The sequence below is a fragment of the Oryctolagus cuniculus genome, chromosome 7 (genome assembly GCF_051225735.1).
Source record: "Oryctolagus cuniculus isolate XC-2025 breed Fujian yellow rabbit chromosome 7, ASM5122573v1, whole genome shotgun sequence".
Lineage (NCBI taxonomy): Eukaryota > Metazoa > Chordata > Mammalia > Lagomorpha > Leporidae > Oryctolagus > Oryctolagus cuniculus.
This window is the reverse complement of record NC_142873.1, coordinates 63,146,705-63,173,947: the sequence shown is the minus strand read 5'-3', so window position 1 is coordinate 63,173,947 and position 27,243 is coordinate 63,146,705. Positions and strand designations below refer to the sequence as shown.

At 40.1% G+C, this 27,243-nt stretch overlaps 1 protein-coding gene across 2 annotated transcripts in view; it reads right to left on the bottom strand.

The window, feature by feature from the left end:
- The window catches only part of VAV3 (vav guanine nucleotide exchange factor 3), a 404,596-nt gene that overhangs the window by 112,798 nt on the left and 264,555 nt on the right, over positions 1-27,243 (bottom strand). For both annotated transcript variants that reach the window (XM_089300257.1, XM_002715817.6), the window contains exons 16-19: positions 26,456-26,557; positions 25,761-25,861; positions 12,045-12,070; positions 7,293-7,338 (exon numbers count right to left, since the gene is read on the bottom strand). In XM_089300257.1, coding sequence (XP_089156383.1) covers positions 7,293-7,338; positions 12,045-12,070; positions 25,761-25,861; positions 26,456-26,557 — 275 coding nt within the window. The remainder of the gene's footprint in view (positions 1-7,292; positions 7,339-12,044; positions 12,071-25,760; positions 25,862-26,455; positions 26,558-27,243) is intronic.

The following is a 27,243-nucleotide window of genomic DNA, read 5'->3' as shown; positions in this document are numbered from 1 at the left end:
GAGGTGGGGGAAACTGCCAGGTAGTTCCAATGACAGGGTTGCTGTAAAAAGCCTGAGCCTGTGCCCAGCCACTCCTCGCTTGCCATGTGATCCTTTCTCCATATTGCTCTGCCACTACTATCTATTACCTTCATCAGAGGCCAAACTAATGGGGCCACCTGATATTGTGTACAAAATGAACTTTTTGTCTCTTCACAACTTAGCTACCTCAGGTATATTCTTAGAGTAACAGAAAACAGATCAATGTAACTATTTATGCTACTAAGGATTACTTTATCAATTTCTCTCTCCTTATATCAGTTGGATGTTACTTACATCAAATATTGTCATTGAAAGCCAATGTGTTTTGATCTAGCTGGTTTCTTTCATTTATGTTACCTTAAAACTAAGTCTGAAACAAGGTTACCTGACTCTCAAAGGTTGTTCATCATATAAGGCATACAAAATTTTTTAAGTTTCTATGTTACTTAGCATTACATGGCACATTCTTTTTCTTCTAAAATGGGCAAATTTACACTAGCATGGCTATAGAGATAGCAAGGGAAGTAGTCCAAGCTATATTTCACATTCTAAGGAAGGGCCATTTTTATCAATGATTTTTTTTTTGTTTTGTGTTTTTGACAGGCAGAGTGGACAGTGAGAGAGAGAGAGAGACAGAGTGAAAGGTCTTCCTTTTGCCGTTCGTTCACCCTCCAATGGCCGCCACAGATGGCGCACTATGGCAGGCGCACCGCACTGATCCGAAGGCAGGAGCCAGGCGCTTATCCTGGTCTCCCATGGGGTGCAGGGCCCAAGCACTTGGGCCATCCTCCACTGCTTTCCCTGGCCACAGCAGAGAGCTGGCCTGGAAGAGGGGCAACTGGGACAGAATCCGGTGCCCCGATCGGGACTAGAACCCGGTATGCCGGCGCCGCTAGGTGGAGGATTAGCCTAGTGAGCCGCGGTGCTGGCCTATCAATGATTAATGTTCAAAGTAACTCACTAGGTTTAAGACTTTCTTTTCAGAATGTTTTTCTAAATATTTAACAGATACACACTATCGTCTAAAGACATAATTACTATAATAACAGAAATTACGTTAGTGACCCAGAAGTAGTCTCTGTATATAACAATCCAAATGTTTTGTTATCTCAATAGTCACATTACTGATGCTATGTTTTCCACCTAAAAGCACCCCATCTACATTTTCAAATATTCGCCCCCCTTTCCTTTCTACTCCAAAGGTACCCGAGCAGTATTAGGAAAACACTGGCTTGGCACGGCGTGTACAGACCTGCCAGATGGCAGCAGTAGAGATCTTTTTGTGAACTCCAAATGAGCCCTGAAAGGGAGAAATAAATCCTCCTCAAACCAAAAAAGATGCGAGCCAGAGGCTGTGATGCTCATTTCAGAAATCTGCTATCATGGTAAAGGGAATTAGAACAGTAGCCCCAAAAATAACTACAAGGGGATCAACTGCCTTAGTGCAAAACTAGTCTTACTGTTCATAGCTTAATAGAAGCCAGGGGGAAAATCAGCTATTTTAAAATCCAGAGCATGCTCCCCAGCCTTCGTTCACAGCTTGCATTTCTCATTTCTCTGCAATGAATCTTAATCACTGGGTTCTACTGTCCCAGTTTCTATCAAGTTCATTTCTTTCAATGTGAAATACATTTTTACACATTTACAATTATGCTCCCAATATTTAGATTAGGATTTATATGTGATGAGAAATTAGTTTTGGAGGTGACAGAAAAGACAGAAATAGGTTTCACTGATTAATATGGAAATATTATAATCTATGGAACTTTATTACTTATCTATTATAGACAAAAGCTCATTTACTAAAACTTTCAAAAATATATGTTTGCTTCCCTCATACAAAAAAAGAAAAATGTATTTTTATACCAGTCTTTTAAATAAAATACTAGGTTGCTATTTTTCTTTTTTCTATTTGGAGACTAAATTATAAAATTCCTCTAAGGAGAAAATTGATATTCCATTTAAAAACAAATGTAAAAGAACCTAACAATTCTATTTAGACTGTATTAAATTATAATTTAATAAACCAACAAAATAATGTTATTTTTATTAATGAAAATATCTGTAAATAACTCAGCTTAAGAGCAATTTGAGCCCACAATTATCTTTTCTCAGTTCATTTTGCTTTTTTGTACTTAGTATGCATAGATCTTTTACATGTTTATCAGACTACTATTTTTTTTTTTTTTTGACAGGCAGAGTTAGACAGTGAGAGAGAGAGACAGAGACAAAGGTCTTCCTTCTGTTGGTTCACTCCCCAAATGGCCGCTATGGCCAGCGTGCTGCGCCAATCTGAAGCCAGGAGCCAGGTGCTTCCTCCTTGCAGGTGCAGGACCCAAGAACTTGGGCCATCCTCCACTGCCTTCCCAGGCCACAGCAGAGAGCCGGACTGGAAGAGGAGCAACCAGGACAGAATCCAGCGCCCCAAATGGGACTAGAACCCAGGGTGCTGGCACCGCAGGCGGAGGATTAGCCAAGTGAGCCGCGGCACCGGCCTTCAGACTACTATTTTTAAAACAATGTCATTTCACAACAGTTATATGAAACATAATATTAAATGTTTTATATTTGCATTTATACACATGCATATATGCAATTAAAACTTTGTACCTTTATCTATTCCTTTCATAGGCAGAACATAAATTCCTTGTGGAGAGGGGTCTTGTTTTAAAATCAATGACATCACTATGGTTAATGTCAAATAAGATATGAAGTTGGTCATGAAAGAAAGATTTCTTAAATGCCATTCTTCAGACAAGAACAGATAGGTATGGTGATATATATCAATCCTACCTACTTGAAAGGGGACAATCTTTCAGGATGTCACTACCAAGAAAAGGTTAAGGCATCTCCTCCTTAATGAACAAGACAGCATTTCTAAGCCACAAGTATCTCTTTGTAAACAAGAGTTTAACAATGAGCACATGGAAAGCACCAACTCTCAGAAAGAACTCATCAATTTAACTGTTATCTGTCCATTTACTATTCAAGGTTATCAGAAATCACATAAGAAACTTCAGATCAGAAAGGCAGTAATCTACCTAAAAATTTCTACTGTATCTAATCTTTAGGCAATACAGCACAGAACAATAGTTTGAATATTTTAAAAGCTAGTGGCTGTGGACTTAAATATAAGATTCTATGAGATCCACAAATAAAAGACAATTTTGCAATTGTCTAAAATTGAAAAAAATGACACATGCCTTGTTATATAGATCTGACACATGCAAACTGATATACATCTTGCATCTTCTAACACAGATAACAGGGAAATTTTAAAGCTCAGTATTAAAATTTAATTGGTAACTCTGACCTTGAGTGCTAAGATTTTCTTGAGATTTATGATCTCATGTTCTTGAAAAAGGCCTAGCACCTCCATGTTCCTGAAATAATTGATCTGTTACAAGTGCTATTTTCCTGATACCAACATCTGTCTCAGGAAGAAATGCACAAACTCATGAAAATACCTTGCTAAATTTAAGAAATACGAACGAGCCACCCAAATTTGCATCTAACACGTTACTATTTTTATAAAAGCAGTCAAGATTAAAAGTTGATAAATTTCTTAGCACACAGCACAAGAAAAACTACAGAGCAAAGCAATCTGCAACTATTGTGTATAAAGACTAATACCATTATTAATGAAAAGTTTTTCTCTTACCAAATGAATGTTCTTATTTTTATTTTTATTCATTCACTTCAGAGGCAAAGAGAGCGGCACACAGAATTCCCATCCACTGGTTCACTCTCCAAATGTCTGCAATGGCCAGGACTGGGGCAGGCTGAAGGCTGAAGTCAGAACCCAATCCAGGTCTCCCATGTGGGTGGCAGGGATTCAATTACTTGAGCCATCACCGGCTGCCTCCCATTGTGCACATTAGAAGGAAGCTGGAACCTAAGCACTAGGGCATTGTATGCAGGTGACCCAACTGGCATCTTAACTGCTATGCCAAAAATCAGGCCCAACAAAGGGAATGTTTTAAGTACATTAACAACCCAGAATGTAAGCCTACAGTTTACATCTTTCTTGAGTTTGAATAGAATTTCACAACATACACTTTCTGCCTTGGGAGTTTTTGTTTATTGCAACCACAATCTAATAATTTCACCAGAAAACTCCCAACCATCACCATTGGTTGTGCCTACTGGTAAGAGTAAGCAAAAGCTTACGGAAGCCTGCAAAGAAGAGAATAAGAGCAAATCTGAATATGACTGTGATTATATAACCTCAATGGAAATGCAACATAAAACTCAGGATTTATTTGCAAAGAAATAACTGGTAAACATCATTGATCTTAATATGATAAAATGTTCAGCATTAAACAACATGCTGCAACACACACTATAATAATTGCCACTACGTAGCATTCACTACCTACTGGACACTTTCAAAAGTGCTTTATATCTATTAACTCATGCAATGCTCACAACAACTTTTCAAGGCATATGCTGCTATGAAATTCCTTTTGCAAATGAGCAAACCACAGCAGAGAGAAAGGAGGCAAAGTGCCAAAGGCCAAACTGCAAGCAAACAGCTACATCTGGTCCCACGTCCAGCGAATGTGGATCAGAGCCATCCTACCATCAGCAGATTCCACCAGTGTTCCAGGAGGACACCAGCAGGATGGATTTAGAAAGCAAGAGAGACAATGCATACAACCATTAATCCACATGAAAAATTAAAAAAAAAAAAACCTCACACTTGTGTTATCTGAGAGAGAGAAAGACATACCAAGGCAGACACACAGAGAGGGTGCTCTCATCTGCTGTTTCACATCCCAAATGCCCAAAACAGCCAGGGCTGGACTAGGTTGGTTCTACAGGTAGAAAATCCAGTTCTCACAAATGCACGGCAGAGATTCAATTATTTTAGCCATCACTACTGCCTCTAAGGGCTGTATTAGCAGGAAGCTGGAGTCAACACACGGAGGCTGGCATCAAACCAAGGCACTCTGGTATGGAATGTAGACATCTTAATTACTGGGTCAAACACCCACTCTGCTATGTAACAGGATTAATTAAGCTCCTACTATCCACAAAACTGTGCCTCAAAGTCCTTTCTGACACAAAAGGTCTATGGAGAAGATATGTAGTTTATATTTGTCCATGGCTCTGAAATTCAGACCCTATGAAATGGTTATACCCAGCCTCTGAAATGGCTTAATTTTATTTTTCCTACAACCCACCCTGAGACTCTAGAAGACCATCAGCATATTCAGTCTTGGAAATGTCTACTAAGTAAGCTTTAGAGGAAAATCAAAACACTTCGACAGTGAGAGTACTACCAGCAATTAATACACCTTGGAGGCACTTTGTCCATGCAGCTTCAACTGCACTGATCCCTGTGTAAACACTGTGGGTGAAACATCTCCCACACAACTGTGATCATCTGTTACACAACAGTCGCATCAGCAGCAACACAAGATGGCCATCAAGCAATGGTTAACTGAGCAGAGAAACCCAGCAACTGGGCATCAGAAAAGCTTGAGGGGAAAGTCAACCAGCCCTAATCATATAATTTTAGCCTACATCAAAAATAGCGAAAGGAAGAAGAAGGTGTTACACCACCAGTCACTTCAAGAGGCAAGATCACCAACTATTGTTGACTTTTTGGCTTAGAAATGTGGAAAAACTAAAAATACATTGATAATATTTATTATACCTATTAAAACATAATATAGTCTAAGGACAAGACATATAGCAGTGTTTCTTTTTTATTTGTAACTTTATTCTTCATGAAGTTCTAAAATCTTTAGACAAACAGAAATATCAGGAGAGCTGTACTTATACAAAGCCATCACCTTTAGGATAACGGCATATAAATTTATTACTGGTCAGCTTTGTGTATTTAGAACATGAGTTCATTACAATTCCCTTTAAATAATCTACAGGATTCTAAAAAGCTTTGGCCATAAAATATATTGTTAAGAGTCAAATGTTTCAACTGACACTAAAAATATAGAAATGCATTTCCCTGGAGAGAAATGGACTAAATAAAAATGCCCATATTAGAAATAAAAGACACTTAAAATATAGCATCTATAGAGGTTAATTTTCTGAAACAAAAATACTACAAATCACACAAAATAAGAAAAATCCCTCATATTCATAGCCATGCACTCCTATTAAACAGAATAGAGGAAGTCTCTTCTAAATATTATTGCAAAGTCCTCCGCAGAGACTATTGTCTTGGGAGAGCTAGAACTATTAAAAACTAAACCAGACCCTTATTTTTTAATAGCCTTAATTTTGTTCTATAGTTAAAAGATTTAAACTGATCTCAGAACACAAGTGAGGCAATTTCTAGCCAGAGGCAACAAAGCTCCCATAAACCCCAGATAGCTCATAAACTGGCATGGTCACCATGGGTGTGGTTTCAGTTAGAAGCTATAATGCTTTGAAAACTAAACTTTACAACTAGGTGAACACTGCTTATGATGAGAAAACAAAACAAAAGACAGAATCCAGATTATTTCTCAGCAAGGGTACTCTGCGTCTCATCTTCCATTTACTTTGTTATCAAGTTCATACATTTAGAACCCTTTAGCTGGGAATACCTTTAACCCACAATAATAGGAACATATATATAACAAAATATTTGGTAATTAAACTATGGAAGGTGGCATTGCTCAATGGACAAAAACATAATTATACTAAAATAAGGGCAGGCCAAACCTCGCCATGTTAAATAAAAAACACTGAATATTTTCTGCAAATAATTGGTCTCCTGAGAAGGCACTTGTTCAGCATGCTTCTACTGTAAAACAGCACAGATACAGGATCAAGATATTTTCCCAAAGTTTATTCTTTCTCCTACTCCCCTAGAAAATGTTAACCTTGAAGTGCCAGCTTGCTAGTTGATTTTCTTACCAGACTTAGGATGGAGCAGGGAAGGGGTGCTGGGTATGTTAGCATTCACCAGGCACCCTGAGGCTGTTCAGAAAGCAAATAGCCAGCTGCTGATTGTAGAAAAGTGTGGTACTGTATGCAGCTTACTCATCCTGTGAATGATTTACACTTTAGACTGCAGCTTTCTGGTCTCACAGTACACACCAAACTGTAAGAACAAAGGTCAACAATATGCCTTCTGTAACACTTTCCATGTACTTTCAGGAACTAAATCACTTTAGCCATTACTACTGCCTGCAAGAGTCTGCACTAGCAGAAAGCTGGAGTCAAAAGCTGGAGGCTGGCATCAACCCAAGGCACTCAGGTATGGAATGTGGGCATAACTACAGTCATGATCATAGGGTATATAATCAGCAACACACCTGGATCCACCTGTCTGGAAGTTCTCCGGAGTCCATTGGTCCGTTTCTGTGAAAAAAAAAAAAAAAAGGTAATACAAAACAAAATAAAGACATATTAGTGATTGGGTAATACTAAATTTTATAACTTCTGATACTTTGGAAGGAATGCTGCACTTTTTCCAACTAAAAGCATGACTAAATTTGATCAAAATGGGTTTTTAATATTCATTTTCATAATTTAACTTTTTGTTTTTCTAATTGATCCTCCACATGAATGCCATTACATTTGATAAGTTGTTGATACAACACTAAGACAAAGAAATCTTTTTGTTTACCAACTCCAGATATCATGACTTCACTTTTTTAAGTACCTGTGACTACAGGAACAAACACAGCTCAGACCACTGTTCTTGGTTGGAAAACATTCCCAGCAATGATATACGAGCAACAGCCTTCAACTCGTCTCGAAAAACTCAAACTCAGCTATATGTGGGGCTAGATGGACCAGAGACTGAAAAAAGGATATGGCCTCAAAACTAACATCTGAAGCCCTGATTTTAGCCAACATTGAAATGATAATGGTGTTTTAATTATGAACCAGTTGTTTCTGAATACTTTGACAAAGCAAAACAGAAACACAGTTTGTGAACCATAGAAAAGTGAAACTTTAATACAGAAAAGAAGTCCATAAGAAAGAAACACTGTGCATTACAGAAGAATTACAAAAGAGATACAAGATACAAGAGACTTTAAATCTTTGGAAATGCATTGTTACACATTGGATTTCACACACATGAGGTTCATTCCCACCTCAGCACTCTGGTAATCTCACTAATTAAGGACTTGAATTTCACATTGTATAATACAAATGGATGAAAGGCTGACTCTATGACTATGATATAATTCAGATTTTTGCAAGAGTGTGTTTCTTTTTATGTGTAGGGGTCTGCACCTGTATATGGAGACTTGGTTTCATTCAGCACACTTGGCTTTGCCTAACACACGTTATCCACCCCACGTTATCCACAGATGGTTCTCAGGGACTCTGCTGCTGCAGCTTTCATACCCAGAGTAAATGGCTGAGCTGGAGGCTTTCGGCCTCCAATCATATCCTGCAGACTCTCAGGATCTCTGGTGAAAGCAAACTAGAGGAATTTTTGGAAACATGATTTTTGTTTTTTCCCCCAACTACTTCCAAACTGGATTTATAAAAAGATGAATAGGATTGTTAAAATGGCCATTGCAGCCATGTGGAGTGAGATGGATACCTGGACTGGAAACTATCAACAAGAGTTGCTGTGAGGGAGAGGGAAATGGTGCTTAGGGCTTCTTGGTGGCCAAGGCCTGGAGAGGGGAAGCGTGAGGAGCTGCAGGTTCAGGTCGGTTAACATGAAAGGAAACCACCTGCAGAGAAAAACTCTGGTCTCCCTGAAATTTTATAGAAAAATCCCAGAGCTTTTGATACAAAGGAGATCACACAACTGAGAATATTTTCAACAGGAAAATACCTGAGATGGGTACATGGATGCTACTCCCTACATCTCCCACCACCACCTTACCATACCATAGAAGCTGTCTCTCTGCTCATCTGACACCTTCCACTCTTAAAGTGCTTGGAAGGCAAGGAAAGCAGTCAGCCTTTTGGTCTGATTGCTAGAATCCCCTGACAAGCGTATGGAGACACTACTCATTTAAAACATGAAAAGGAGAACTGTGTTCAAGAACACCTCTATATTTTCTTTAATTTAGCATTAAGATAAGCACCAAAAATGTGATTATTGTAAGAACAGATTCTAGAACAAGACTAGCAAAGTTCAAATGCAAATACTACCACCTGGCATTGCTTGACTGTGAGCATCTCACACGTCTGTACCTCAGTTTTCTCATCTACAAATTGGGAATGATAATAATACTTCCTAGGGGTTTGTGATAAGAATTGAACCATTTATATGAAGTGCTTAGAAAAGTAGCTGCCACATGGGAAGCATTATTAAGCGACAGTTTATTATGATCATTAGTAACTTTATGCATTTTGAATGCTTAAATTCAAACAAAGGATAAATTCTTCTACTAAATCTATGTCTTGTTTTAGGTTCTTTCGTCTGAAAAAAATCACTGAAAATTAGTCACCTGAAAAAAGAAACTTTTCTACAGGATGGATAGGTTGGAAAATGAACTCTGATCTGGTGTACAGAATATATATATATATATATATTTTTTTTTAAATAACTTAGGTTACTTAGACAGTGTTCGTTTGGGTAGTTAGAGATTTACTATTGTTTAAAATAACCTAAGAAGTGTTTTATATTGCAAAAATTTGGAATATGTTTTAAACAATTTTAAAACATAAACTTCAATTGTCATTCTATCATCCCTGTTCCTACTCCCCTTGACAGCTACATGCTAAGGCCTACGACAGAGCTGAACAGGCCATTGGCCCAGCAGGGGGAAGGAGGAGGGGAGGACACATGTACGCCATCTCTGGAGCTCTGAACTACAACTCAGTGACCATGAGAATCCACGTTCAGGGCCTCTCAATTCCTTTGATCTAACTAGAAGGCAGGAAAACACCAAACCTAACTTTATAAGGAATTAATAGTTATTTCTTGCTTCATTATCTATTAACTTGTCTTTCTCTAAAAGAACAAAAAATACCTTTATCATCCACAAATCTCTGTCTCTCTTCTTGCCTCTTTGGGGATTAAGTGAATTCTCTGTTGATTTTCCCAACTAGACAAATAAGCCAGCTTTGCTCCTTCTACCTGCTCTAGCCTGTGTTAAGGAATGAATTCAAAGTTGCTAAAGAGATATAATACCCAAGGTATCATATACCTTGGGTGTGTTGATGGAGGCCCAGGACCTGTGGTTATGGACAGCTGAACCTACCTTGAGAATCAAACATACAACTAAAGATTAAAAAAAAAAATCACAATCATAGTTACTAAAAGGGAAATACCTGGGGACTATAAATCAGCTCCTGAAGAAAAAGACGGTGGTCAAGAGGGGAAAGAAGAAACTCACAGAGTTCACCAAGCTAACTCGCACATCACCTGAATGTCTGCCTTCAAGAGGGACACTTCTGGTATAGGCAGTGGACAGAGATGCTCCTTAATGTTCTCTTACTACACTTCCGCCTTCAACCGAACTAAAGTTTCCTTAGCATACTGGCCGTATAAGACTTTGCTATCTTTCTCCATCTAGTAGAGATTATTAGCACAGTCACATGTTAAATAAAAATTACACTTATTATACTTGAAAATTAAGCAAGTCATTAAAAAACCGATGCGGCATTTAAAAAATGTGAAAATTAATTCGTTTCATAAGAGATTTACATGCACTTTTTAAGCATAAAATGTGTGTGAACTATTTAATATCGTGAAAATTATTAGCCACTTCTTATTACCACCCTTTTCTGTAAATACACCCACTTCATGTTACTTGATTAAAATGAAATGAAGTAATCTTACTTAGAAAAAATAATATACACATCTAACTGGATAAATATTCAGTAACACTGAGTTAGAGTTCAGAGCTCGACAAGGTATCTGTCTCAATAACCAAGAAACAGTGCAGGAGAGCACACGAAAGCTGTTTTACAAGATCAAGGACACTGCTAAAAAACACTTTGATAGCTCTGACAAAAATTTATATATAAATGAAATACTAAAATATATTTTAGCCCTAAAAGAACCTGTAAGACCTATTTTTTTAAACAACAATAATGCTATGCATTCCTTGGTCACCATCTAGTTTCTATGATATTAGTCAATGGATTTACTGAATAGCTGAATGTAATATGAACTTCTTCATACAACACTCGTGATACCCTCCATACAACAACTGTATATCCGTGCAAAAAAAGGAGAAACAAGTGCTTCACATGACATTTTGTTATATTTTTCATTTTCAACCAACTATCTAAATGCTAGCTTACTAGAAACATTAACATGACACCACTTTTAAAGACACATAAATGTTACATACTAAATTATACTAAATTGGTAAACAGTTTTATCATTATTCTGAAATTCTCAGATTACTGTACTTTTGGTTCACATTACTAAGCACACACATTTCATATTTTAATTTTCTCTACTATGGTATTTTTTCATGTTCTCGCCATGGTATTAAGGGACTGGGGAGGTGGTTCAGGTATGAAATTTGTTATTTTTTGGTTGATAACCAGGGCAATGGTTGTTGGGAATTTGCCATCTTGTTCATTCTTTTGTATTTTTTAGGCTAATTTTATTCTAAGGTGGGTAACACTATTCACATATTTCTGAACCACTACAATTCAGATCCTGTATTAAACAAGGGGAAAGTTATCAGATGTTGACTTGATTAATAGGACATGATATTATTCTTTCTTGTGCTCAGGTAACTACTAGGAACATGAACCCATGTCCTTAGATGAGCAATGCTGGAATCTTTAGTACCGGCAAATGCTGTACAGCGACATAACATTTCATGACAGAAGACACGTCTACCAACTTCCTGGAGAGAAGCCACCCTTCCTACGCTCAATGTCCCACAGCACACACAGCCTTAGACTCCATATTCTCATTTTCTCTCTACCTGTGATCTCCTAACAGGAACTGTGAGAACTCCTCTGATTTAACTTGTGCATTTCATTAAAAAGTACTTGCTAGCTCCATTTCTGTCTCTATTCATTTTAAAAGGCACATTTAACATTGTAGAAGCTCGGACCTGCTTAAGCTAGCAAACAACCTGAAATGCAAAGGTTATATGAAAATTTTTAAATGTTAATCTTACCTCTGGTGGTTTGAGCGTCCCTTGTTCTGAAACAAATGTGAAAATTGGCATTGTCAGTGTAAAGTTATTTTGTTTGGTTAGCAACCTTAGCTTGTGCTCTGCAGTGTGGTAAAACACTACTGCTTTGTTTTCTTAACTGATACCTGTAATATATTTCCAGGGTCCCTCAGGCTGGGCTAGTAATTGTTTTGCAACCCAAGTTCTCTTACCTTATTGGCTTGTCAGGAAAGTGACTCATAGTTCTAAATGACTTCTCAGTTATGCTTAACTTTTTCAGTTGTTTATTAAGCAATGTCAATTCAACCGCATAAAGCTCCTTGAAACAGAGGCTTGCACTAAGTTTATATGCATGAGAGAAAGCTAAAGGCAAACCTTTCTGCACACCTCACTTTAAGAATCTAAACGCACTAATTTACAAAGGCAGTGCATTGATAGAACAATGGCAAATTTAACACAGTGCATTATACTCCATATGAATTTTTTTTCATTAAGAGGCTATAACTCTTGTTTTTAATTTTAGGAGGAATACAGTCTGATTTAAAGATGGAAATAAAACCCTGAGTCAGGATTCGATTTCAATGCTAATTTTCCTTTCATCCTTAGTTCACCTTTCTATAAATAGGGACAACAATCTTTCCCTACAATACAACTCTTGACATTCACTAACAGTTATAAAGAAGCCTGGGACCTTCAGGTAGAAGGAAGAGCAGAGCACAGGCCGCCCTTGGAAAGCCAGGGGACAGAGTTTCTGCTTCCTGTCCCCGTGCCAGGAGCACCAATACACATTACAGTTTCTCCAGACTGACCATCACCTTGCCTATACTTTTCCCATCCAAAGCGACCTCTCAGGAATGACCAGAGAGGGGAAGATGCAATGGAGGGGGCATCAGGAGAGCAGGGCAGGCCCAAGTGGGAGCTGGGTGGCGTGTTTCTCGCAGCGGCTCTAAGCCCCACTGCCAGAGCTGGCAGAGAAAACTCCTGCCACTGGACCAGCTGCTCCAGACGGGTTTACAGAGCAAGACTGCCTGGGGCATGGAACAGAGAGTTGCTTTACTGTTTGTTTTTTAAAGGACTACTTCTGATTGATGGAAACAGAAGATATATGAGCAAAAAGTCACCTTTCTGGAGAAAAGCTGAATTCTGTATCCTGTTGTCAATTTCAAGCCCCATGGCCCTGGTTTTCACAGATAACTGTGTCTTAAGAAAGCATCTTTGCTAGGCCTGAAATCAGTCTTAACAAAGAAGTAATCCTGGATAAAATGCTGGAAAGAGATTGCCTAAGAGAGGGCTGGTTTGGGAAGAAGGTCTATAAAGCAGCACTGGGCTGGCCCAGCCTCTGAACCCAGGTGAGGTGAACTTGGGTTCTCAGCAGGGCAGCTGTGGTACCTGTTTCTCTGGTTTCCCCAGAAAGACCTATTTGCTTGGATAGCCCTAAACTACTTGCTTCTCCTAGTGGAGAGGCAGAATGCGATCCTGAGCTGAGGATCAGAGACTGCAGGAGGCCTCCAAGTCCTCTATTCAAGGAGACAGAGGAAAGCTTTATAACACTTCCACAGGATTCTGAGGTGGGGAACCCTCAGATCTTCCATGTTTCAGTGCTCCCAACTCCATAAGCGTGCACCTTAATTTCACTTCAAATGCAGCATCTATTCTGATTATTCACATATAAGTATTTCATATCCTTGTGAAATAGGCCTTTCCCAACAAGTATTATTTGTGGCAGCCAGTGTTTGGGTGCGGTGGGTTAAGCTACTACTTGTAACCCCGGCATCCCATATTGGAGTGCTGGTTTGAGTCCTGGTTATTCCACTCCCAACCGGGCTCCCTGCTGAGGCACCTGGGAAGGCAGAGGAGGGTGGCCCAGGGGCTTGAGTTCATGCCACTCACGTGGGAAACCCAGATGGAGTTCCGGGCTCCTGGTGTCAGCCTGGTCCAGCTCCAGGTGTTACAGGCATATAGAAAGATATCTTCCTCTCCCTCCCTCCCTCTCTCTCTCTCTTTCTAGTAAAATAAATGTATTATTCATGGTATAAAACCTATGACAGCTCCATGTGACAGCAGTGTCAGATCAGGCCCCATGGAAGTCCTCTGGGCTCTCCTCGGGAAGAGGAAACAACAGTGTTTAGGGTGGCCATGCCACTGTGCAGACACCTGTGCCTTGTCACTTGGGGAACACATCTAGAAACAGAAGACCTTCCCTTACAGGCTCTTGATACCTTGTTGCTCAAGTCAGGGCTGCAAGCTGGCTAGCTCTCAACATGAAAGAGAGGTTATCACAGAACACACAGGGACCTGAGGCCCAGAGGACTGGCACCAAGTGAGGGACAGCCTAGCCAGGATGGAGCCCCTTCCTCTGCTCTCCCTCCTTTATTTCTCCACATCCTCATTGTCTCCTGCTTTCCTCTGTGGGAGTCTCACCAAGACTATGAGCTAATCCCATATTTCTGACTGGATGTCTGCACAAAGCCACCCCTGTGTAACCCACATGAGAAAATGGGAAAAGGGGCTTTTTGCTGGATGCATTTCTAAGCGGGACCACTCTCTCCGCTTTCCTGGCTTTACTCCTTCTTCCCATCCACCCCATTGCCCAGGACAGCCACTGAAAGCAGACTTGACACGAAGCAGTTAGCATCCTACTCTGCTCATGCTGACTCTGCTGTTTAAGGAGCAGCTCTCGTACATCTGGGCTTCTATGTAGTCACATCTCATGGAAGCATTCTAAGGATTCTGAGGGCAGGGCAAAAGCCAAAAGGGTGGCAAAAATTCTTAGGATTTGCTTTGAATGAAAACACCCTAAGCCAGGCTCCTTAACTTCTATTTCTGTACTTGGAATGAAGGTCATTCCACTAAATGGCTTCTTTTACAGACATAACCTACATTCTCATAACCACATTAATACAACAGCTTATTAGTTTTTAAGATTAATTTATTTATTTAAAAGGCAGAGTTTCAAAGAGAAGGAGGGACAAAGAGAAAGATCTTCCATGCACTGGTTCACTCCTTAAATGGGAACAACAGCAATGGTTGGGCCAGGCCAAAATTAGGAGCCTCATACTTGATCAAGCCTCCCATATGGGTGACAGGGTCCCCAAGCATGCCAGCCATCCCCTGCTGCTTTTCTAGGAACATTAGCAGGGAGCTGCATCAGAATTGAGGCAGGCAGAACTTGAACTGGTGGCATATGGCATGTTGGCATTGCAGGCAGCAGCTTAACCCAGTGCAACACAATGCCAGCCCCGATGCAGTAGCTTGTTAATGTACACTGATGGTAATGAGAGAGAGAGAGAGGGAGATAGTATTTCAGATTTTTAAAAAGTAAAAGATCATTCTGGCTTAAAAAAAAAAAAAAAAACAGAAAGAGATCCTTTTTCTATTAAGTATCCTATGGAAAAGTTGCTCTAATCATGAAATCTGTAACCCAATCCTTGACTGCCTCTTGGTATGTACCCAAACGTAGTATGGAATGAAGTAGAGCTCCAGAAAACTCCATGTGCCACAGTTCTGCATTAGGACTGGGATAATAAGAGCTGATATCATTAACACTTCTATGGTTGAATCTGACCTAGGAGAAGGGTTGCTGGGTGAGACCTGATGAAAATGTCTCTTTCTCTCTTTCCTTCTCTTTCTCTCCTGGGAGTCTTCTTAAGATAGTAATACAGTTCTTCAAGTTTCCAAAAGTTTTTAATCCTCAATTTGTCTTTATGCTGCCGCCTGCTTCTCAGGCTGCTATTGATCAAACTATAAAACGTTCTTACCCTTTCAAGACCCTTTCCAGATGGTGACTCGCAGGCCCTCAGGGGTTTATACCTCGCATTCTTTCATCATGTCCCAACGGGTTAAATGGGATTCAGGAAGTGGTGTGACTGAGGTGTGTGGAGCCCTTGCAGCACTACCTCTTCATGGCCTGCACACAGCTCCCTGTGCATGTTTGTGTACGAGAAATGACTTTCACTGAGGTTTAGACTCTCATACTACGATTCACTAGTTTAAATATAAAATTCTCTTCTGCTATATTTGTTTTTTCCAATGCAAGTGGCTCTTTGTTCACCCTTTACTACACAATTTTATCTGTCTCTTATCTGAAGTTTTATTACTTACGACTAAACAAATCAATGTTCAGTAAGTCCGTTTGTCTCAAAAGGGGCTACAGAAAAGTAAATACCAAGACAGTTTTGGAAGAGTCTCACCATCATGGTTTACAAGCTATTTTTGTGAAACACTAAAACTAAAAGACAGCTGAATTGATCCAGTTTGGGGGAAAGATGTACAAATTCCATGCTCACCACTCAGATCTAAAAAAGTTTTTAAAAGAAAAAAACCATACAGAAAAACACAAGCCATAAATAATACTGGGAAAGAAACTGATTTCAAGTCTTTTCAGAAGCTCTAACAGGAATCCAACCATATAATAGTTTCCAATTCATTTCAATAATTATTAATGTATCATTAAACTGACCCAAATAGTTAAATGGAAAGAAAATAACCACTCTTGAATATAAAATTGTCTTGATGAGTTAAAAAGTTCAATTTTTACAAAAGGTTTTAAGCAATATCAGGCAAAACCAAAGTCAATTTTTGGTTATGAAATCAATGATCAAGCCTCAATTCACAAAATAGTAATGTGCCAAAATGTCTAGTGGCAGAGGATGAAATAAAATTGTATTCTAAAAACCTGTCTCTTGTGCTAAAATAGGCAATACTACATATAAAAGAGTCCTTTCTAGAGGCAAATTTGGGGTGCAAATTCTACATAGCAATGCTGCAGGTTTAAACCACTAGGATTCCAATTAGGGGTGGCTATTGCAGCAGCAGGAGCAGCCGCTGGCCTAGATAAAAGAGCGATTAAACAGATAAGCAAATGGGGATCTGCCTCGGTTAAATATTAGAGCAGCTGAGGCTTGCATTCCCACTAAAACAAAAGATGCACAAACCAAGTCTGCCGCAGCAGTATTTGCCTTCCAAAGTTACTTTCTTTGTTCAAACTGAGAAGATGCAAAGCAAGCTATATTGATCAATGTCATGGTAACAAGGGGACTGGAAGGGCTTAGTCATCTATATTAGAGTGGGAAAAAAACCATAAACATCCCCAAAGTTTGCAGCCTAGGTTTAAATTTTAGGGTAGTGTACTCTGAGAAAGAAATGCCACCCTAGAGTTACACCAGCTTTGCAGTAACTTGTTGAGAGGGCCTAATATAACTGAGTTCATACTATTCATTATTAACATTAGAAACTTCTGGCATACACTTCAGAGCCCGTGTACATGTTGATCATTGAGGTTGCCATGGTGAATGTGAGTCAACTCAAGTTCAGTGAAAAAGAGTGGAACTGCCTGTCCTTTAAATCCAGGCAAATCCTCGAATGGTAAGACACAAGGACATCTCCTATCTTCACATTTTTGTTTTCAAGTTGCATTGTCTTTTAATAAACTTAGCACATCTTTCACTTAAGTTAATATGTCAGTCACCTATTAGAGTGAATGAATGACTTCACTCTGAAATGTGCTGCATTTTTGCCATGTAATTACCTTGTCCAGGATGAATGAAGACTACATAGATATAAGGGATATAGATCCTGAAATATAAAAGATTTCTGAACCTGAAAAGGATAACATCCAAAGGCTCTTCCATTAAAAAAAGGCCTAAGAGATATTTCAAATGCTTAATGATTAATATTTTGCCATATTCTAGAACATCACTAAAGATTGTATTTGGGTTCAAATATTCCTACTTTGGGAAAAAAAGTGATAACTGAAATGAAGTGTCCTTTCTTTTTCACAGTACTAAGGGATGGATACAAAAGATGAGAAACATGCTTTCCAAATTAAAGGTGCATATAACCTATGAGTAGAAATAAAGCTGGCAGAGACAGCAATGCCCACCAAACAGTCCACATGGTCCACTACATTGTCCAGCTTCCTTTATGACTGAAGCCATGTAATAAGTTTTAGCCAATGGCAGTGATCAAAAATGGCACTGTTTAATTTAGGCTATGATTCTAAATGTAGCAACCCTGGGAGCCTCATGTCAAGTCGGCAGAGTCACAAGATGGACATGACCTGGACCCCAAGATACCGTTTAGAAAGAGATGCGCCAGAGGACCACTGAACCCACAGCAAATAGGGCTCAGGAGAAAAACTTGTATGTGTTAAAAATCACTGGAGCTGGGGAACGCGTTAGTTACCACAACACAGCCTAACTTTAGCAAATAAACAAAACTACATCGAAGCTAATTAGAGAACAAGTTAATTCAGGTTACCATTGGGTGACCAAGGTGAGGTTAATGATTGGCAAAGAGCTTTTTTACTTACAGGAAGTTAAGTAAGCATAGGCCTTGAAATAGTGCAGAGAAGAGAAAGCATATTTCAGAGAGAAGAAATAGTAAAAGCTGAGCAAGAATTATGAAAATGGAATTGAATGGATCAGAGAGTAGATTTCTCCAGAAAGGAAAAACATTTTTGTCATCAGGTATTCTGTGAACTGGTTCACTTTCTTGCTACTTATTAACCTAACCCAGGAGTCCCTTGTCAAAGGCCTATTGATCAATGCTTAGGGCTTCAGCCTTTCCTTGCATAAACACTAGAAAGGAATATAAAAGGTCTAATCAGTTCTTTCTCTAACAAGTCCCCACCAGGAACTCAGAAAAGCCTTTTATTCTACTTGTCCACTTTCTAATTAATGGTGAAACCATAACCTATAAAACCTCCCAGACCCTGCTGCTTTTGATTCTAAGACCATAATAATCATTAGGGCCTGGAAATCCTGGCGAACCACACTCTACTCATTCATCCATCCATCCGTTTGGTGACCCAATCACTCATTCATTCATTCATTTACCATGTCTTCCTTGAGATCAAAACATCAATTAAGTATAGTTTTTATCACCAAGAGGCCCACATCTAATTGGGATGATCCATATTGCATCAGTTATAATAAATGGGTTCCATGCAATGAAAAAATAAATATAAGATGGTAGGAAACCACAGAGGACAGACAGACAAAAAAAGTCCAAGCACTGAGAGATCAGAAAAGGTTTTTCAAAGTCAGGACAACATTTGCATTGACTTTTAAAAAAGGAATATAAATTCTTCAGACAAGTGGAGGGAAGATATTTAAATAGAGAAATGGGAGACCAGCATTTGACCTGGTGAGTATGACACCGTTTGGGGATACCTGCATCCTATATCAGAGTCCCCATTTCTGAGTCCTAGCTCTGCTCTTCATGACAGCCTCTTGCTAACGTGGACTCTGGAAGGTGGCAGGGGATAGCTGAAGTAATTAGGCTCCTATCCATTACATGGGAGACCTGGATTACATTTCAGCTTCTGGCTTTGGCCTGGCCAAGCCCTGACTCTTGTGGTTATTTGGGGAGTGAACCAGCAGACGGGAGATCTCTGCCTTTCAAATACAAAATAAAAGTAGATTTTAAAAAATAGAGAAAATACACTTAGATACATAAACATGAGAAAAGTAGTTGGGGAACTGTGAGTAATTAAACAGAGTTGCACTGTGGGTTAGAAAGTGGCAAAAATAAGTGTGAAAGCATGACCTAGAGCTTCATATGCCATTTTGGGAAGTCTGAACATTATTCTATAAGAAATGGAAAGTATAGTAGGTAAAATTATGACATAATTAGTCTCAATGTTAATATGTAGATCATTTTAGAAATTATGTAGAAGGTATAGGATTAAGATTAAGGAGTTAAGAAACTCTTACAGCTGTCTGAATAAGAGACAAGGGCATTTTCTATCTATAGCAATATCACATTGGTGGATTACAGAGAAATTTAGGAGGAAAATTAAGAATAGGAAAGTGAATGAACATGGGGAGCAGAGGTAAGCCAATGCTGACACCAGGCTTGGGTGAGTGTATGGATGGCAGGCATTTAATTAAGGAGACAGAAGTTTGTGGTAGGATTAATGAGGCTGATGTTAAATGAAATCTGAGGTCACTGTAGAACATTTGGGAGGAGATATGTGAGGAGAAGATGGGAAATTTTTGGAAGATGAAAGTTTTTTAAGATTTATTTATTTGAAAGGCAGAATTACAGAAAGAGAAAGAGAAAGAGAAAGAGAAAGAGAAAGAGAAAGAGAAAGAGAAAGAGAAAGGGAGGGAGGGAGGGAGGGAGGGAGAGAGAGAGAGAGAGAGAGAGAGAGAGAGAGAATCGATCTTCCATCCTCTGATTCACTCCCCCAATGGCTGGGGCTGGGCCAGGCCAAAGTCAGGATCCAGAACTCCATCCAGGTCTCCCATGTGAGTGGCAGGGAGTCAAGTGCTTGAGTCATCACCTGCTGCCTTCCAGGAATATTAGCAGGAAGTTGGGTCAAAAGTGGAGTAGCTGACACTAGAACCAGGCACTCCAACAGGGGATGCACACATCTCAAGTGGAGGCTTAACCCACTGTACCACAATGCCTGCCCAGGAAGATGGCAATGTTTTATACACAAGTTCAGGAAAGCAGTGTTAGGCAGAGCTAGAACATTATATACCTAGGGTGTGGGCTGTAGCTAGAGCAAGAAAAATGGATCAGATCAGCAAAGGAAGGCAAAGGGGATGTGGTGGAAGGTGAAGATCGTCAAGGAAAATGGTTAACAGCATCAAATGACTGAGAATGGTCGAGGAAGGTAAGTCTGGAAAGTGACAACCCATGGATCTGGCAACTGAAAGGCAGAGTGGAAAATTCTCAAGTCTTCACGTAGCCCCTTGGTTTCCCCTGTCATTCTGCACAACCAGTGCCTCTTCTCCATTTGACCACTCCTCTCCACAAACACAGCCAGTGTGGAGTAAAGATGGTGTGCTAACCTTCCAACATTTATGACAACATAACCACTCCTACCAGCCACAGCTTCCTGGACCACAAGTGAACTCTGGACTCAGGGACTCACTGGGCCAGGGAGAGTCCCTTCTTGCCTCTTGAGAATACAGTTAGGCTGTGCTAGGATTGGATACATAAAGCTCTATAATGTTGGGGAGGATTTCAAGTCACCTCTGATCAAATGTTATGTGGGAATTTGCTTTATGTAAACATTTAAGTTTGTCTATGTCAGTCTTATTCTTTTGCTTTAAATTTGGCTATTGGGTAATTTTCCTCAAAGTACTCCTGAAATGATATCACACTCTCCTCCACACAAAAGCCCCATTCAGGTAACCGACTGTTCATCCTCTTGCTTTCCCTTACTTCCACATTTCTCCAAATACTATGCCAATGGCAGGAAACTGTATTGCTGAAATGCTGCAGACAAGTATTTCTGGATGCCAAAAACAAGTGCCTGTGCGAGACATAAACCCATGCTTGGATTCTCAACAGGCCAGGATCTCAAAATACTACCTATTTTATCACTCTCAACATCAGACCCACTAAGCTCAAACTCACACTCCATTCACAGAGCAGTGCAGGAAGGGAGTTTGCGGAAAGGACGCCATGACTTCGAACTTTGAGAGGGCACCTATTTGGGAGTGGGAGGGAGAAGGCTGCTGAAGGAACCATAACAGATTCCTCTTCCCACTGCAGACAAGGTCCCTGTTACTCTACTACAGGGCTCCCCAGCAAATCTCGATCTGAAGTCAAAAATAGAGACGCCCCTGGGCAGGTTTTTACTCTTTCCTGATGCCAAGTAACTATGAGCATCCAGTGTCATTGGTCTCTTCAAAATGTTGAGTAGGTGGCCAGTGCCGCAGCTCACTAGGCTAATCCTCCACCTGCGGTGCCAGCACACCGGGTTCTAGTCCCGGTCGGGGCACCGGATTCTGTCCCGGTTGCTCCTATTCCAGGCCAGCTCTCTGCTGTGGCCCAGGAGTGCAGTGGAGGATGGCCCAAGTGCTTGGGCCCTGCACCCCATGGGAGACCAGGAGAAGCACCTGGCTCCTGCCTTCGGATGAGCGCGATGTGCCGGCCACGGCGGCCATTGGAGGGTGAACCAACAGCAAAGGAAGACCTTTCTCTCTGTCTCTCTCTCACACTGTCCACTCTGCCTGTCAAATAAAAAAAAAATGTTGAGTAGGAAAGGGGGAGGGGAAAGAAGAAAAGGAGGAGGTGGAGGAGGAGGAGAAGAGGGAAGAGGAAGAGAGAAGGGAAGAAACAGGCAAAAAGCACAAATGTGAAAACAATAGGGGGATGGAGGTCAACACAAGAACAAATAAGAGAATCATGAAAGCAGGTAAATCAGTTCAACCCACCGCCCCCCAAACAAATTGAGTCAGAGCTATAGAAAAACTTTTCCCTGCTCCATAATGAATGATATAGCAAAGTTTAGAGAATGGTGCCAGTGTTGAATAGCTGACACTGTGCAAAAGAGCCTTTTCTACAATGTGCGGAGGACCAACAGTCTTATTCTTAGTTATATTGTTTTCATATTTTTATGACCTAGTTTTCTCACCCTAAAATAAGGGCCCTAGAGCTAAAGGTGTTTAAAGTCCTCCCAGTTCTGAGAGCCTCTGTGTAAAGAGGGCAGCTCAGAACCCAGGATGCCTCTTGCTTGCAGCACTTCAAAACATTCAGACCCCAAACCACTCGGTAGAGATACCAACTCAACTGAATTCCAAAGTGCTTCTGCCTAAGGAAGTGTAAGAAAATCTCTCCCTTTCAGCAAGCATGGGATTACCTACTGGGTTCAGGAATGGGTATTTGACACATTTGCCATGTTATCATCACAGATATTGTCACGTGACGGGTAGCACAGTCCACTGGTTAAGAATAAATTAAGAAGCAAGATTACCTGAATTTTAATCGTGGCTCTGTTGAATAAGCATTTTAAGCAAATGGCTTAATCTGTGCCTCAGTTTCTTATGTGTAAGATAAGCATAGCAACAAGGCCAACTTAACAGAATTTTTATAGGACTAAATGAGTCAAGAGTGGCAAAGTACTTAGAACAGTACCTGGTACTATATGAGTATTAGTTTAAAAAAAAATAAGGCTAGGTGCTATGACAATCACTATTTCATGAGGGAAGAAACAATAAATTACAAAGGTTAAGTAAATGTGGTCCAAAGTCCTCAAGGGTTAAAGAGTGGAGCCTGGATTCAAACAAGACCAAAGTCCAGGGCTTGGAAGTTTTATCACCATTGCATGCTGTCTCCCTATGCAACATGACTCACCTAGGGACACAGTATATTGATATAATGATCAAGGGACAGACACTAGAATATACTAGTCTTCGTCTGGCTAAACCAGGAATTCCCCGCTATTTCTGATGATTTTTTTAAACATAAAAATTAAAACTTTTCAGGTCATATTTTAGTTTCTGTCTTCTGTATCGTTTCAAAGTTTGGTGCTCATTAATTTTTCCATCCACATTTACTCCAGACCATAAACACATTCTTCAAGAAACTGACTTCTCACTCTAACAACTTGGATAAAAGCTGTTCTTACTGTATCCAGGCACTGGGTTAGGCACCAACACTGTCTCATTGGGTCCTCACAATAATCCTCTAAATTATATTTAAAGATAAACAAAAGCTCATGTTTAAGTAAACTCCCCAAACTCGCTTAGCTAGCAAATAGCACAGTTTGGATTGCAACCATCTGGGCTTGATTCTCAACCACCCTCCCACACAATCCCCTTTAGAACACAATCACCATGCTAACTCTGGGATGGCTTCAGGTTCTTGAGAGACTACAACTCATCCAGACAGGGCCACGGCATTTGTAAAACACTGCACTACCATGGGCAAGTAACATGTTCATCATTTTCGGAGAGAACACAGGATGGGACATGCAGGGATGGAAGAACAAAAATTTAAGTGACAAACTGCATCAGTCTGACAAAGAGTATCAGTAACTGCTAATGCTTCTATTCCATTGTTCAGCTTTGTAACCTGTGTCTGACTTTCAGATGGATGTGATAACCTGGTCTCTCTCACCTAACTGGCCATGAACAAGTTGCATAAGCACTCTGGCCCCTGTCAGAACGTGGGAAGGGCTATTCTGAAGACAACGAGCTCATGCAGGAAGACGCCTGGCAGAGAACCCCCAGGGCGGGCACAGTGATGTGCTTGGATCTTGCCAGAATCTTTTTCTTTGTAGCTGCCAGTGCCCAAAGCTGCCAACAGCATATGAGGCCTCTTAAAAATGTCTACCAGGGAACAAGGGTGCTATAATCTCAGTCCTCTCACAGGAGTCACCTTTTCCACAACTGCTCATTTTCTGAACTCAGCTCTGAAATGAACTATTCTCTGTTTCACTCTTCTTCACATTATCCAAAATAATTCAATGTCCACCTTTTCCTTTGGGAAAATCAAAGGTTGACACGGCTACCTTTTGAACTCAGCTGTTTAAGATCCTTTCTAGTGTTCAAAAAGTTTTACTGATTTTGAAAGGTCTTATTGATAAAACACAGAGAAACTCAGGGGAAAAGGACAAAGAGAAAGACGAAGAAAGAGAAAGAATAAAGAGGCCAGAAAAGAAAGAGAAGGACGAGAGCCCAAAAGGAGCAGAGAGAGGCAAAAGGCTACTGAATGCATAATCGCCAAGTCTTAAAAACTGGTTCATGTAACAAGCATGGAGCATTCTTTTTATAAACCAAGGAGAAAATATTTACATAAAATCCAAAGGGCATGTACTCTTTGTTAAAAGCTAGAAAATGACAATGTATTCAATTTATTAATTCATCAATTAGGCTGTGTGATGCTTCTGGAACCATCAGCAATTCTAAGCTAAATATCTAAGAGAAGAAAGAAGAAATCTACCTACTAAGGAAGGAAGTAAAGAATATTTTCTTTCTGTTTTGTGATTCCATTTATTCATGTTGCTTGCATTTGTACAGCTTTAGTGACATATTTAGGGGTTGAGATTAATGAAATAGGTGACAAGGAACAATCCAAGTCCCGCTTACAAACTTCTGCCTTCAAAATATCTGCATCAAAGTCATACAAATTTTAAATAATTTATAACAATAAGTCACTGGGGCAGACATTTGCTCTAGCAGTTAAGACACTTGGTTAAAACTCCTGCATCCCACATCAGAGTACCTGGGTTCAATACCCTGCTCCACACTAACACGAACCCTGTGGAGGCAGTGGTGCTGGTTCAGGTAATTGGGTTTCTGTCACCCATGCAAGACACCTGAATTGGGTTCCCAGCTCCTGGCTTCCTTGGCTTGGCCCAGCTATGTCCATTATGGGCCTTTGAGGAGTGAACCAGCAAATGGGAGCTTGCTTGCTCTGTTTTTCTCTCCTCAAACACATACACAGTGATGTAAAAAAAATCCTTATGAATTTTAAAGTGTTCTAATTATACGTATAGAATATAATTTTAATGGCCAGCAATGTGGCACAACTGGCTAAGCTCTGTCTGCAATGTCAGCAACTCATATGAGTATTGGCTGGAATCCAGGCTGCTCCACTTCTGATCCAGCTTCCCACTAACGTGCCTGATATAGTAGCAGAAGATGGCCCAAGTACTTAGACCCCTGATACTCATGTGGTAGACCCAGATGGAATTCCTGTCTCCTGGCTTTATTGTGGCTTGACCATTGTGGCCATATGGGGAATGAACCAATGAATGGAAGATTGATCTCTTGAGATCTCTCTCTACCTCCCCCACCCACCCTGTCTCTCTCTTCCTGTCATTCTGCTTTTCAAATAAGTAAGTCTTCACAAAATATATAGTTTTAAAAGCAGATATGCTGTAGTAAGCACTTATTAGAGGTAAATCAAGCCTTAGTTATGTTTAGCAAGTTTTAGGTCCTCATTAACAGAATCACAAGAGTAAACAGAACTTACCGCCACAGTTAACCCTGCCACAGTTGTCCACTCGTCCCAAACATTCTTTGTGTGCTCTTGCTCCACACTTAAAACACAAATAGCCTTGGTAAAATGTTCCTCTGAAAGGTAAAAAGTAAGAGTGACATATTAAAAGGTGCTAAGTTCTGCCTGTCTTACATCATTAGAGTAAGAAGGGGATAAAGTGCCAGAGTCCTACTCAAATACTCTCAGCAGAGACCTTCCGGGAGGCTCAACAGGGAGCTCCAGGAACAAGGCCTTAGCAAAGATCTGTGACGTCCAAACTTAGGACAATACCCCTACTTTAGAGTAGTTTGTCCACAAAGTAAAAAAAATTAAATGTCTCAGGTGGGGGTTCATATTGCAATGCTGCAGATTAAGCCACTGCTGCAAAGACGCCAACATCCCATATGAGCCCTAGTCCAAGTCCCGATCCAGCTCCCAGTTAATGGTGGGAAAACAACAGATGTCCCAAGTTCTTGGGATCCTTCCACCCATGTGGGAGATCCAGAGGGAATTCTGGGCCCGTGGCTTGTGGCAGTCATTTGGGGAGTGAACCAGAAGATGGACAATCTCTCTGTCTCCTCCTCTGTCACTGTAAATATTTAAAAAAAAAAAAAAAAAAAAAGGCAGCTGAAGTTGTTAGCAATGATTTTAGCTCCTTTAAACTAAGAAACAGGATGGCACACACTTACCTCAAGAGCATCTGGCAGACTTTGCAGGATGTCACCCGAGTAAAGGTGTGCATCTTGAAGTCATGGAAATTAGAGTCCGCATGGTCTGGCCTTATGTTAGATCTATAAAAAGGATAAAACGTCACTTCCCAAAGGCAGTTTCACAACAAAGCAGCAGACTAGTCATCTAAAACCTAAATTAATGAGAATGACATTGGGCAGGTATCTTATTCAAACCAAAAAGGCTATTACATATGCAATGCTTTCTAAGCTGGAAGTATGCTACCCATTAAAATACACATCAAAATCTGGTTGTATGGGAACCAGCAGCATAATCTTCCTCAGAATGGAGTGTTCCCAGAGAACTTTCCAGAAGGCACTTGGGTCAGCTTGTCTGGAAACCAACCAACCCTGCTGGAAATCAATGCTGTGTGACCATTTGCCTTTCCCAGTCATGGCGGACATGTCACTGAAATGTGAACTAGCAGGCCAGAGTGGGAGAGACGGGGCTTCTCTGCCCGAGTTAAGCTCGGCTAGACTCTGAAGTTGTCTACAAAAAGGAATAATTGTATAGAAAGTTTTGAAACAAAGTATCAGTCTGATCATAAAAACTTCTTCCTGCACAAAAAATTCACCTTCCTCACAATCCAGATAAAAACTAAAAACTCTTTCTCATCATTTATATTTTTGTTTCATTTATATTACACACATATACAACAAAAAATAATTGACATTCACACACTAATATTCATTGCACATATACTCTGTCATCTCGGGACAACCACGTGGTGCTCATTATTGCATTTAAT